At 36.9% G+C, this 14,307-nt stretch overlaps 1 protein-coding gene across 1 annotated transcript in view; it reads left to right on the top strand.

The window, feature by feature from the left end:
- Positions 1-14,307, top strand: part of Rit2 (Ras like without CAAX 2) — a 314,914-nt gene that overhangs the window by 166,075 nt on the left and 134,532 nt on the right. Inside the window, exon 4 of the mRNA XM_028762831.1 lies at positions 5,096-5,287. Within this exon, the coding sequence (XP_028618664.1) occupies positions 5,096-5,287 (192 nt within the window). The remainder of the gene's footprint in view (positions 1-5,095; positions 5,288-14,307) is intronic.

Here is a 14,307-nt window from a genome sequence, read left to right on the forward strand (position 1 = left end):
TTGCTGTGATAAAAGACTGTGACCAAAGCAACCTACAGAAAAAGAATTTACTTGCAGCTTATGGCTCCAAAGGGACGAATGTCTATCATCCATGAGGGTAGGGGAGTATGGCAGCAGGCAGGCAAGAGTGGTGCTGGAATAGCAGCTGAAAACTCTCATCTTTACACAAAAACAGGGTATAGAGAACACTAGGCCCAAATGGAGCAAATCTTTTGAAACCTCAGTGCTGGCCCCCAATGCCATACTCCTACCAGCATGGCCACACCTCCTTATCTTCCTCAAATAACTACCAGTTGGGGACCAAGTATTCAAATATCTGTGATTATTAGGGACATTTCATCCAAATAACCATGATGATATTTATCAGAGATTATTTATTTGTTTCAGAATTCATAGAATTCCTACACTATTAGTTCAAGGGGAGATGTCAAAGAAAAGGAATCAAACTGTAATATTTACCCAAAGTAGTGTTGAAGATGCCAAAAAAGTTTTTATAGATAATATTTTCTTTAGAGTCTGTTTTCATAAGTACTTTGATGCTTATGGGTAGCAAATTGAAACTAGTAATATTCCTGAATAATTAACCAACAAGTTTCATTTACAGCAGGAAGTATTGACATTAATGGATAAAGTGCAGACAACAGAATGTTTCAGAATCTTTGATTCATGGGCTAATGAGAACAGATATGATATGTTAAACACAAACTTGTCCCCTGTGAAGAGATTTCTGTATCATGCTACTAAGATACCACATAGCTACAGAGCTTATGCTCAATATTCCTGTTCTATCAGTCTCTGAGGATGTCTAAGACAAGCATTTACCCAGATTCCATGAGAGTAACAGAAAGAAGCATAGCTATTCAAAGCCACCCCCATCACTGTGAGCATTTCATTGTATCTGAGTCACAGGGAAAGGTTCCCAACTTGAATCCTGTGACTTTTCTGATAAGTGTGGTTGAAAACTTCCAACTTCCATACTCAGTACTGCTCATAGGGGTCTTGTGCTTATTCTCCCAGCGAGAGTGTCTGTTTTGTTGAATCTGTAATGAAGGTAATAATAGGACTGAACTATATGATATTTAAAAAAAATCATCAAAGCATTTTTATGTTTATTCTCTCAGTTGATTCTTTCTTCTTCCATATAGGGCAAAAGATTCTTCTAATCTTTTTTTCACAAATGAGGAAATTGAGAAGTTGAGATATTATATATTGAAAGATGACAATCTAAGTGAGTCACAGGCCTGAGTGACATGCATTGTAACTCCCTTATCATGCCTCCAGGCTATAAAGACAAAAATTGAACATGAACACAGTCATGTACAAAAGCTGATATCCTTTTTGTTGTTGTTGTTTTAATTTTTGAAGAGTTCTTCCATGTAGCCCAGACTGAGCTTGAAATTTTAACTGTTTGATTTCAGTGTCTAATACTGGAATTATAGGTGCCCTGTCACAATATCTTCCTTTTTTCTTTAATATAGATTATATATAATTTTAATCATATTATTACACTCTTCTAGACTTTCATTCATTCTCTAAATATTGTTGCCTGTGAATTTTCCTTTTTAATGCTATGCCTATCTTCCATTTACAAATTTATTAGATTTTTATGCTATAGTCATCGCTGGAGTAATCAAATGTATTGCTTTATCTTAAACATAGAATATGTCATAGAAAGACACATGTCTAGTACAAATTAAAATAATTATCAGCTGGGAAAACAAGAAACACATTTTCAAAAACCCTACAAATTCCTTCATTCAATAAATTAAATCCGTAAGTAGAGCAGATGCATGAATGAATAATCAACACAGGAGATCAACAACATGAGTCAAAATAATAAGCAGATCAAATAGACATGGTTCTTTTTATCTCAAAGTAAACAAATTAGTTTTAAGTAGCATTGAAGAGGATGAAAAGTGAGGGTCTCGTTTTGAAAATGTTAATTACATTTTCTTTTTCTATGACTTTTTCTTTACTCTTCTCTCATACAGTACATCCTGACAGAAACAGGGGAAGGGGATGATGGGAAGAAGGACTCCACCTAAATGTTGCAGAACTATTTCCTCTCAATCTGGGATTTCTTCCCTGCCTTTGACCATTTAGTTCCCAGATAAAATACACATACTACTTTTATATGTATAGTAAGACTTAATCATCACAAGAACTGGGCAGACATCTATCCTCTATGCTGTTATATCTCTTTCCAAGCCAATAATTCCATTATATAATTTGTCAAGTTTTGTCTGGGTTCCTCTTAACTCCAATTAGATAATCTAAATGGCTATTATTTTAAGATTCTCACTCCATGGCACCTTCTTCTTTCTTCACCTTTGTTTTTCCAACGCATGGTTTGCCTCTAACCCCAAGCCCTGGAACCCTAAACCCCACCTATGTCTCTTTTGCCCAGCTAATGGCTGTCAGCGTCTTTATACACCAATCAGAAATAACTGGTGGTGGTGGGGGGAAGGTCACATAACATTACCTGGGTCTCTGGGAGAAGCCAGTATTTAGCATAGCAAAACATTAAACCTTTGTGTTCTTTCTGAAAAAGGCATGCCTCCAATTGATATCAACCAAACATAGCATTACAAGATGCCATAAGACTAGGCATAAAACCTTATATGAAGGCAGGATGAAGCAACCCAGTAGGAGGAAAAGGGTCCCATAAGTACACAAAAAAGCCAAAGATACCCTCACTCCCACTGTTAAAAATCCTGCAAAAAACCCAAGCCATTAAAACTGCAGCATGTATGGAAAAGGCCTAATGTAAACTCATGTAGGCTCTGTGATTGCTGCTTCAGTCTCTGTGAGCCCCTATGATCCCTGCTTAGTTGAATTTGTAAGCCATGTTTTCCTGATGTCCTTGACCCCTCTGGCTCCTACAATCCGTCATATCCCTCTTTTATGGAGTTTCCCTACCTCTGCCTAATGTTTGGCTATGAGTGTACAAAACTCCTCCAAGATGATTGGGCGAGGCACTATTTTAGGAATATATTACTAGGGATGATTTCATTGATTATTTATTTATTTTTTGTCAATCATGTTTGGTTCTAGCCTAGGTCTCTTAGCCATCCAATCTGTATTTTCTGATCATCCAGGTAGTGTTGGACGTGGATCCCTCTTGTGTCTACGTCCTCAAGTTGACCATATCAATAAACTCTGAGCCACCATTCCCCAACAGCATCTTGCCATCAGGACCGGTTGTGGGTCAAAGGTTGTGGCTAGGTTTGTGTTCCAGTACCACCTCTGGGAGCCTTGCATAGTTACAAAAGATGGTGATTTTCGGTTCCATATCCTTCAGTACTAGGAGACCTTGCTAGGGTCACCCTCGTGGGCTCCAGGAAGTTTCCACTGCACTAGGCTCCCATGCTGCCTCTTAAATCATTTTAAATCATTTCCCCATTCCTACCTCTTTCCAGTTCTCTCTCTCTCTCTCTCTCTCTCTCTCTCTCTCTCTCTCTCTCTGCCCATGCCTCTCCGATCTGATCCCTTCTGTTTGTATCCTCACTTGCCCCCAGCCCACCCACAAAAATCTATTCTATTTCCTCTTCCCAGAGAGATGCATATACTGCACCTAGAACCCTCCTTATACTTAGCCTCTCTGGATCTGTGGATTGCAACGTGATTATCCTTTATTTAATAGCTAATATCTACTTACAAGTGAGTGCATATCATGTTTATCGTCTGAGTCTGAGTTGCCTAACTCAGGATGATTTTTTCTAATTCCATCCATTTACATAAAATTTTCATGATGCCATTTTTTCCTAATAGCACAGGCACTAATACTGATAATTAGTAAATGGGTCCTCATGAAACTGAAAAGCAAAGTATACCATCAATAGATAAACCAGGAGCCTACAGAATGGGGAAAGAAACAACCACTTTAATGTATAATAGCAGTATTGACACAATAGCTTTGGCAGTGAAATTATCACAATTTCTCAAAAAAAAAAAAAGAGGAATGTTCTCTTTGAGCAAGGTTACTTCTCAGGCATAATTGAACTTTAGTGAGAGATAGAATTTAAGAACATACACTGTAGCATTGTTTGTAAAGTGGCAAGACTATGACTGGTGGTTCAGAGAGATGACCCAGAAGGAAAAAGCATTTTCACAATCAAGACCACATTTTAGATTACCCACTGCATCTGTCTAGCCACTTCTTGTAATTTTAGCAGTAGATTCTGACTAAGAATAAATAAAAAGCACATTTTTGACTTAAAGAAACTGTATGGATTACAGTTTAAATGGTAGAATTTTGGGAAATTGTAATACAGATAGGAAGCAGCATGAAAGGCTGATACAGCAGGGGTAGTCAGATGGGGCATTGGGACCATCTGGATTATAGCCTGTCTTCTGCAGAAAGTGAGAAAGAAAGAGCTAGCAGAGTGTAGAAATTAATCTGTCTCAGGCAGCCAGGTCCTTCTGGTTATTTGCTTCTCTGAGACAAACCTAAGAATACTGTAATATATGGGTGCACCTGTATTATCCATGCTAAAACCTTCCCAGAGAGGCAATCGAGAGTCTAACTTTAGTATGTCCTCCCTACCTCTCTCTCCTTTCTTTCTCTGTTTGGATTAAACCCAGGGCCCCCACATGCTAGGCAGGCACTCCGTCTCAGCTATATCTCTAGCTTCTGTGTTCATATTTTTGAATAGAAAAGTAGTTCATTTCCCCAGGTCCTTTGGAGGACTTGGTCCAGATATCTCTTAAAAATGTGCTCTTATTTGAAAAGCAAAGTCAGATTCCTTTGATCATACATGTCTTCAATGGTTTCTAGAAAAAAAATGTTTCAAAAGGCAGACTGTAAGAAAATGTTTAAATATTAATGTAGTGCCATATCTAACATGAACCCAAAGGCTTATAATGTTTGTGGTACACAAATTTTCTGAAGTGGAGTCATTAAAATATAAAAACAAATCTTATGTATATAATTTGTTATTTACCATATCTGCCCAGGAGCTCTTAAGTTGAACCTTCTATAATCAAATATCAATATGCTCAAAAGTTTAAAATATTCACATTTCACAAGAATATATTAAATTACATATTGATTCTCTTCAACTAAAACCTACCCAATTACTCTTCTCTCCTTCAGGCAGAGTTCACGGCCATGCGGGAGCAATACATGCGTGGGGGAGAAGGCTTCATCATCTGCTATTCTGTCACTGACCGCCAGTCATTCCAGGAGGCTGCCAAGTTCAAGGACCTTATTTTCCAGGTCCGTCACACCTATGAAATTCCCCTCGTGCTAGTGGGTAACAAAATCGACTTGGAGCAGTTCCGTCAGGTGAGTGCAAACTTTATATGAGCTTGTTTCTGCATCCAATGGTACATGGTATCAACTATAACTGGTTCTGAGTTTCAGTTAATGACCTATATTTTCCTCTAAGAAATCTAAATATTTTCCTTTATAGTGTGTTGCCTTCCCCTATATAACCTGTCTTATATGCTACTTTATAGCAGCCTCACCCTTCTCTGTATTCTTGAATCTTGAATGCTAGATTTGCTTTGGGCAATAGTGTATGAAACAAATGAGCCTGTGGATCTTCTGAGTTTGAGATTTCAAAATTCTGAAGCAGCTACATTTTCCACTTGAAATGTTCACATTTGAGTTTCAGACTTCATATGAAACTCATATGTCGTGTGCACCAGGGTATAGCTGTCCTTACCAAGGAGCATGCATGTAGGCAAAGGCGTCTTGAGTGTTTCACCAGCAGCTACTGTCTCCCTTTCATTATATAAGACATCTCAGCTGATCCACTCGGAACAGTAAATGTCTCACAGTTGAGCATTATTTGTTTTCTGACTTACAGAATCTGTAGCAAACATAAAGATTTAAGTCGCTATGTCTTTAAGCCATTTTTCATGCAGTGATAAATAAACATCCCCTTTCTTGTACTGAATGAGAAAGTGCTCTCATATACAGTTTGTATTTTCTAAACTATGCATGTTCTGCCATCATGATAGTCAAATAATTTCATGTATTCTTCAAACAAACTTGAGAGGATTTTATATATATATGTATATATATTTATATATATATGTATATTTGTATACATATATATGTACGTATAAATGTATACAAATATACATGCATGCAAATCAAGGTTTGTAAATCTAATTCTCTAAATTGAGTTGCTTAGTTATAATTTGGGATGCTTCATCTTTATTTATACCATCTTTAAATCTGAACTGGCTTTTAATAGTTTCTGTTATTTTTGTCAGTGATTATTTTTTAAGCCAACTACGCCTGCAACTTACTAATAAGATCTTTTGCTAAGGTAGGAATAGCGACTAAAGAAAACAGGGGTTTTCCCCGAATTTATGTATCTCATGCATTTGAATCTTCACGTGTCTATCTTGAATGACAAGTTTTCCAGATTTACCACAGTTCATTGCAGTATATTCTCATTGAGTCAGGCACCCCTTCTTAGATGTCACCTGATGGCAAGCTGTAACGGTGTCCTTTCTGAGATGGCTACCTGGAAACTGTAACCCAGATATCTCTTCAGGGACAAGGAAAACCACCACAGGATTCCATTTCTGTGTCTTAGTTTGTAGAACGGAACTTGCATGCAAATCAAATTTTTGTAAATCTAATCTTCTAAATTTGGTTACTTAGTTATAATTTGGGACGCTTCATCTTTATTTATACCATCTTTAAACGCAAACTGGCTTTTAATGGTTTCTTTTATTCCTGTTAGTGATTAATTTTTAAACCAACTACTACCGTAACTTACTAATAAGTTCTTTTGCTAAGGTAGAACTAATGACTGAAGCAAACAGAAGTTTTTTTTCCTAATTTATGGTTTATGAATTTGAATTTTTGTGTTTAATAAATGTAATGTTTTCTTAAAATGGAAAAGAACTCATATAAAGCCTATGCTTCTGAGCTTTGTTTAACATGGAAATAGAGTTATCTAATGCAAGGCTTTTTTTGTGCTAGCTTTTTTATATTTCATATTATACTTCAGAGTCTAAGCCTTTTAAAGTACAAGCTAACTGTTATTTTAGAAAGCTTGGTTACTGTTAAATTGTTGTGAGGAGACAATACAACCAAGTAAACTTTATTTATTATTATTATTATTATTATTACTACTACTAGTGCTACTACTATTTATTACATCCTGAGTGCAATTTCCCCTCCCTCCTTTCCTTCAGTCTCTCCCCACAACTTCTCTTTTCCCCAGAGACAGCCTGTATTAATTTCCCCTCAGAAAATAGTAGTCTTCCAGGGACATCAACCAAATACAGCAATAAATAAGCTACAATAAGACCAGGCAGATATACCCACATCAAGGTTGGAGGAAGCAACTTAGTAGGAGGAAAAGGGTCCCATAGGTAGGCTTAAGAGTTAGAGACATCTCCTGCTCCTACTCTTAGGAAATCCACAAGAACACTGAGCTACACAACCCATAACACACGCAAAGAACCTAGGTGAGACCAGTACAGGCTCCTTGATCTTCCTGAGTCCACTTGAGTCCTGGTCAGTTGATTCTCTGGACCATGTTCCTGTGGTGTCCTTGATCCCTCTAGCTTCTCCAATCCTTCCTTCCCCTCTTCCACAGGACTCCCCAGGCTCCACCTATTATTTGGCTGTGGGACATTACACCTGTTCCCATCAGCTGCTGGATGAAGTCTCTAATCACAATTATGCAAGTCTCCAGTCCCAGAATTTCCTGTAGGCATGGTAAACTATAGGTTAGAGGTTTTGAGGCTGGGTTGGCATCTCAATCCTTCTGCTTGAGGCCTTGCCTGGTTACACAGGATGACCAGTTCAAGCTCTGTGTTACCCATTATTAGGTGTCTTCACTAGTGTCATCCTCATAGATTTCTTGGGATTTCCATTGCACTATGTTTTTAATCTCACTCCTGAAATACCCTCCAATTCTAGACATCTTTTCATTATTCTTGCCTTCCATTGCCCCACATAATCCCTCCTGTTCCCATCCTAACCATTTCCAGACTACCTTCCAAATCTATTCTAATTCGACTTTCAAGAAAAATCTGCCCCCACCCCATCTTTTTAAGTCTTCCTTGTTACTAAGTCTCTCTGAGTCTGTGGATTGTAGCATGATTATCCTTTACAGCAATTTTCCAATTATGAGTGAGTCTATATCATGCTTGTCTTTCTGGGTCTCGGTTACCTCTCTCAGGATAATTTTCCATTCTTTTGCCAGCAAATTTCATGATGTCAGTTGTTGTTGTTATTATTATTATTATACCTGAGTAATGCTCTATTGTGTATTTTACTTTTTAAAAAATCCATTCTTTGGTTGAGGGACATTTAGGTTGTTTCCAGTTCTGGCTATTATGAATAAAGCAGCTATGAACATAGTTGAACAAGTGTCCTTGTGATAGAATGGGGTGTCCTTTGGGAGGGAGACTGGTATGGTTTGGGCTTTTGAAACCTCAAAGCCCACACTCAGTGAGACACTTCCTCAAACAAAGGTCATTACTCCTAATGCTTCTAAAACAGTATCACTAGTTGGGAGTCAAACATTCAAATATATAAGCTTATGGAGACCTTTCTTATTCAAATTAAAGTATAATCTATCCTTGTTTGTCTTCTGTGTAAACTAATGTGTTGCTGTTTCTCTCTTTTGCTTCTGCTAAATTGTTTACTATGATAGGATTATATTTCTGTAAGAGGAAAGGTTCATCTCGATGGCTTATTACGATTCTATCCTCACTTGCTTTGCAAAAGAAAGAAGAAAGACATATGTCTGAACTGCCTGATAACTCTCTGATGAGTGGGAATCCTTTGATTGATGTTTTGGCTAAGTTTTTGTCCACTTGACATAATCTAGGGTCATCAGGGAAGAGGGAACCTCAGTTGAGAAATTGCCTCTATTGGATTGACCTCTAGGCAAGTCTGTGAGAGATTTTCTTGATAAATGATTTGGGAGGGCCCAACCCACTGTTGGCAGTGTCAACCCTGGGAAGGTGGTTCTGGACTGCATGAGAAAGAAGTTGGAGAAAGCCTCGGGGAGCAAGTCATTAAAAATCCATCTATAATCTCCGCATCAATTTCTGCTTCCAGGTTTCTACTTTTAGTTCATTTCCTAGATACCCTCAATGGTGTACTGTAACCTGTAAGCCAAATAAGACTTTTCTCACCCACATTGCTTTCGGCGTTTATCATAGGAACAGAAAGCTACCTAATACACTTTCCTTGGGGCTTCTGGGAAGAAGAATGAGGGGAGACTATCATACCTACATCATTAGTGGTTACTAGGAGGCAGCACCTGTGCCAGCAGTGACTATGGTACCTCTGTATCATACACTGAGAACTCCTGGAGAACAAATGACTCTGACTGGGTTTTACAGGAGATTTTTAAGAAACTGTAAGAGAGCTAGGAATACGAGACCATCAGGAAACAATTTCAGTCCATGCCTTGTAGAATGACTACACAGAATGATTCCACATACTGATGACATACATGGGTTTTTCCATGCTTTCTAGAAACTGATTTTCCAGATTCAAAGGAAAACCTTGGCTCAAAGACTCAAACCTATCCTCTAAGCAGGATCAGGAGGATCCATCACACCCTAGAGCATTGACTGCTCCTTCTCAGTTAGCACTAAAGTGAATCACAGTGTCACAAATTCCAGAGGTCACTATGAATAAACAAAGAAAACAGGCACATTCTGATTTCACAGGCCTCCTTTTCAGATAAAGACAAATAAGTGTGATAGTCACAGAGAGAGCAAAAGCCATGAAAATGCAATTACCACCTTCTTAAAGGTCCTTCTGCACCAAGTCTCCAAAAACGAAGTCTCTGATAATGAAGTGCTGATATGGAAATTGGGCTTCTGGCTGTGGTGTTTGTGATAGAAATGACCATTCTGGAAATTGCAGAGCAGGGTTTTTCTTTACAATGCGATTTCAATTTACACTTTATTTTCATCTTTCAGCCTTGTGCTTCTGAAAGATAGGCATTTGAGGAATGAGAATATTAAAGAGATAAATCTATTGACTAAAGTTGAGTTCACAAAGCTTTGGTAGCTAGTAAGAAAATCAAAACTAAAATAGTATTCTATACTACATGGATGCTTGAAAAAATGTTTTTGTATTTTATATCTGAAACATATACATAAACACACACAGATATCTATTATCTAAGAATCATCTGTCTGTATGTCCATCCATCCATCCATCCATCCATCCATCCATCCATCCATGCATATGTATGCATCTATCTCTGTCTCTCTCTCTCTGTGTCTCTCTCTCTGTCTGTATCTGTCTGTCTCTGTCTCTGTCTCTCTCTCTTTCTTTCTCTCTCTCAATCTATCTAAAATAAAAGAGCAAAGATGTCAACACTAAGACTATAGTTCAAAAAAGTGGCATGAAGCTTCCTGGAGTAACAAAGATAAACTAATAAGAACACAGACTAAAGATAGGCTGAACCTGTTGTGTAGTAACGAGGGATCAGTGATGAGTTTTTCACTAGGCATCTCTTCTTTCTTTAGTTGGCCTTGAAATAGGTTGAAACAGAAGAATTTTTCTAATTCAATCTGCCTATTTAATAGTATAAGTGCTTATATTGCTAATGTATTTGGGTGAGCCTCAAGGCCTTTCTACTAGAAGAAAATAGTTGAATGAAAGAAATAAGTAACGATGATAAGAGCACCATGGTTCCCCCCCACCCCCGCTTAAGATAAAATAAAAGAGCTTTTTTTGTGTGTTAGTGTTTTCTCGAGGAATATTTATTCTGGTACTGATGATGCTGTTGATGAATTAGTCAGGCATTGGAATTCATTAAGTATACTTAATCCTTACCACAATCATGAAGTTAGCTCCCATGTGGGGTGATGCCTATTTATCTAGGAGTCAACTGAAGCTTTTAGACATCCAGGAATTTGCACTATCTCATGCAGTCAGTTAAAGATAAGATATAAAACTTCACATTTTCTGATTTAACATTTCACTTCTGGGCCTGTTAAGGACTGGTCTATCATGAGTGAATTCATTGTTTTGCTTTTTGTTTCCCCCAGATTAAGGATGGTAGTATGTATCTCAGATAATAAAATAAAATAAAATAAAATAAAATAAAATAAAATAAAAACCATCATTTTTGGCAAATGGTCACAGGAGGATCAGAAGAGTAATTCTTTGAGTGTAAACAGATAGCTCTAATGCTGAACAGGAAACTTAGCCAAAGCAGGAAGAAAGAGAGTGAGGGGAAAAATAAGAAACAGAAAACGAGAGTCAGTTGTTAGGAAAGATTGCTTCATGCAGCCGAACAATCTTTCCAAAGTTTAGTGAAACTCCTTTTTTATGTGCAATATTAAGGTTCAAGCCCAGAATTTGATCTAGGACACAAGAAAACACTAAGTTTGCCCAACCCTGCATCCAGATTGTTCTGTGGCTTTCTGAATCTAAGACAGCATTAGGTCCTTAAACCTCTGTGATCATTTTCTTCCTTCTAATCATGTCATCTTACATTACATGGGGAGACAAAGAGGATAATTTCTGTTTGTGACGAACTTTAACCAACTACATAAACATGGTTTATGAATGAAACAAGTTTCAGAGACTTGGGGGAAAAGGTTTTACATCAGTCTACAAGCTGCCATATTCTCAAGACAGAACACAGTAAACCCCTCAGTTATGACACTGTAAGGAAGAGTAACAAGAACCTTGAAACAAGGGGATACTACTTTTCAAGCAGCTCATGGTGTCGTGGGATCATGGAAGTCTTTCTTTATTTTTCAGTGAGATTTATAATGCCAGAAATATTGTTCTTAACTTAGAGGTGAATAATTGTATCTCTGGGTATTAGGGATGGCTATGTTGAGAAAATAACGTTTATGTAGAGCTGTAGCAAATACGTACTTATCATGGTAGAGTAGCAGTAGCTTGGGAATACTGGAAGAAAATACGAAACCTAGTCTTTCTCAACACCTTTTTCCCTAGAAGCTATGCATAGAAAGTAAGAACAAAACAAGAGTATCTTGAAGCTAATGGATACAATAGTTATTGATAAAGATAAGAACCACATTTGGATCATGCTTGAGGCAAACACCCAAAAGAAAAAAAGTGCCCAGACCAGAGATAAACAGTAAGATGAGTAGTGAGAGTTATTTTAGGATGATGGAAAAAAAAAGCAAATGTTGGACAAAAGAACTAAATCTGGGAGTTTCAAGTTGCAAGGAGCAGCCAGTGATTTGTGGGGAGCAGCGAGGCGAGCATATCTCATAAACATGTGTCAAACATTCTCAGAATAACTTTGCAGGCAGCTTCTATACTGGAGACACATTTCGTCAAAAAGAAAACAAACATACAGATATCAACTAGAATGTGTAATGTGAAAATAAGCTCATTTTCAACATTGAGAGTTTATTTTCTAAATGGAAATGAAAGGTTGAGCTATGAATTTCTATTGTCATGATAAACTCTTAGAATTAACTAATACTTTCATTTATCTCTCATTACAATTTTATGCCATTTTCATTTTCTTTCTTTAATTTAATTTATTAAATGTGAGTGTTAACTTCAATTGATATAGTAGATGAAGCAAAGCTTAGAATTTTACATATTTGTCCAAACTGGTAGAGTTTAGAATTAGAATCGGAATCTAATCAGTTTTCTGATTTTCTTTCAATATAAACAAACAGACAAATAAGTGTGTACATGCTTTTAATATGTCATATGATATTTTAGATTTATTTTATTGTCATTATTGTCATTAATTAATGAATGAATGGCCCAGAAGCACTTATAGAAATGTTAAAAGTCCTTAGTCATCAGGAAAATGTAAAGCAAAATGACCCTGAGATTCTACCTTACACCAGTCAGAATAGCTAATATTAAAAAAACTCAAGTAACAGCATATACTGGTGAGGATGTGGAGAAAGAACACTTCTCCCATTGTGGGTAGGATTGCAAACTGATACAATCACTCTGGAAATCAATGTGGAGATTCCTCAGAAAATTGGAAATAGTTCTACATGAAGACCCAGCTATACCATTCTTGGGCATACACCCAAAAGATGCCCCACCATACCACAGGAGATTGTGCTCCACTGTGTTCACAGCACCCTTATCTGTGATAGCCAGAAGCTGGAAACAATCCAGATGTCCCACAATGCATGACTGAATACAGAAAATGTGGTTCATTTACACAATAGAATACTATTCAGCTATTAAGAACGAGGACACCAATAAGTTTTGCAGGCAAATGATTGAAACTAGAAAATATTGTCCTGAGTGAGATAACTTATATCCAAAAGGACATGCATGATATGTATTCACTAACAAGTGGATATAAGCCAAAAAGTACAGAATATTTAGGATACAATCCACATAAGAATGTTAACAAGAAGAATGTTACTATTGTAATAGTCATATCATACATAAATTTATCTTCTTAATTTTAATGACTAGTATAATATTTTAAACAACCTGTGTAGTTATTTACCTTATTGACTCACTATAATGCTTCCTTCAGTGCCTCACATTTTCAGAAATGTTATCATTTCTCTTTTCATCTCTTCAAACTATGCACTAGGATTCCCCTAGTGAACATGGCTGAAAGAGATGTGAAACACACTGGAGACATGCAGATTTTTAGTTTTATAGAATATTAAAAACCGTTTTCCGCAATAACTGTTACTGGTGTTCACATCCTTTAAGAAATAAAGTTTATCTTTCTGTGGTCTGAATTACTATATTTGTGTCATTTCCTAGAGTGATGATTCGGATCTTTCTTACCTTTGTTTTTCTTTTTCTTGATTAACAACTAGGTAAAGCAACTTTGGTGATCCTTCCTGTAAATTTTCATTTATGCAACTGGCTCAATGTATTTATTTAGCTATGTGCCCTTTGAATATTAATAGGAGGTGGTTACATATCATTTCAATCTTTATATTGCTCATATATTTCTGTGTATGTATTTCGTATGCATGCACCCATGCGTGGTGTGTATGTGTATACATGTAAAGATCAGAGGACAATGTTGTGTGTCAGTACTGGCATTCTGCCCTATTAGAGGTACTGCCTCTTGCTTGCTGTTGTACATGCTAGTGAATCCTCTTGCATTCTCCTGTGTTTGCCTTCCATTTTACTGTAGGAGCACTGGTATTATAATCATGCACTTGACCATGTCATAATCATGCACTTTAAATGGATTTGAGAATTAAACTCATAACCATATTTTATGGCAAGCACTTTAGACAGTGAGTGATTTTTTTCAGTTCCTCAATTATTTTTATATGATATCTATGTCTTTCCCACTTGAATTAATGCTTCTTGTATTTACTAACACAGCACACACTAAAATAACACCCTCTTCAGTTTTTGTT

Source organism: Grammomys surdaster, unplaced genomic scaffold, assembly GCF_004785775.1.
Source record: "Grammomys surdaster isolate TR1022 unplaced genomic scaffold, NIH_TR_1.0 135, whole genome shotgun sequence".
Taxonomy (NCBI): Eukaryota; Metazoa; Chordata; class Mammalia; order Rodentia; family Muridae; genus Grammomys; species Grammomys surdaster.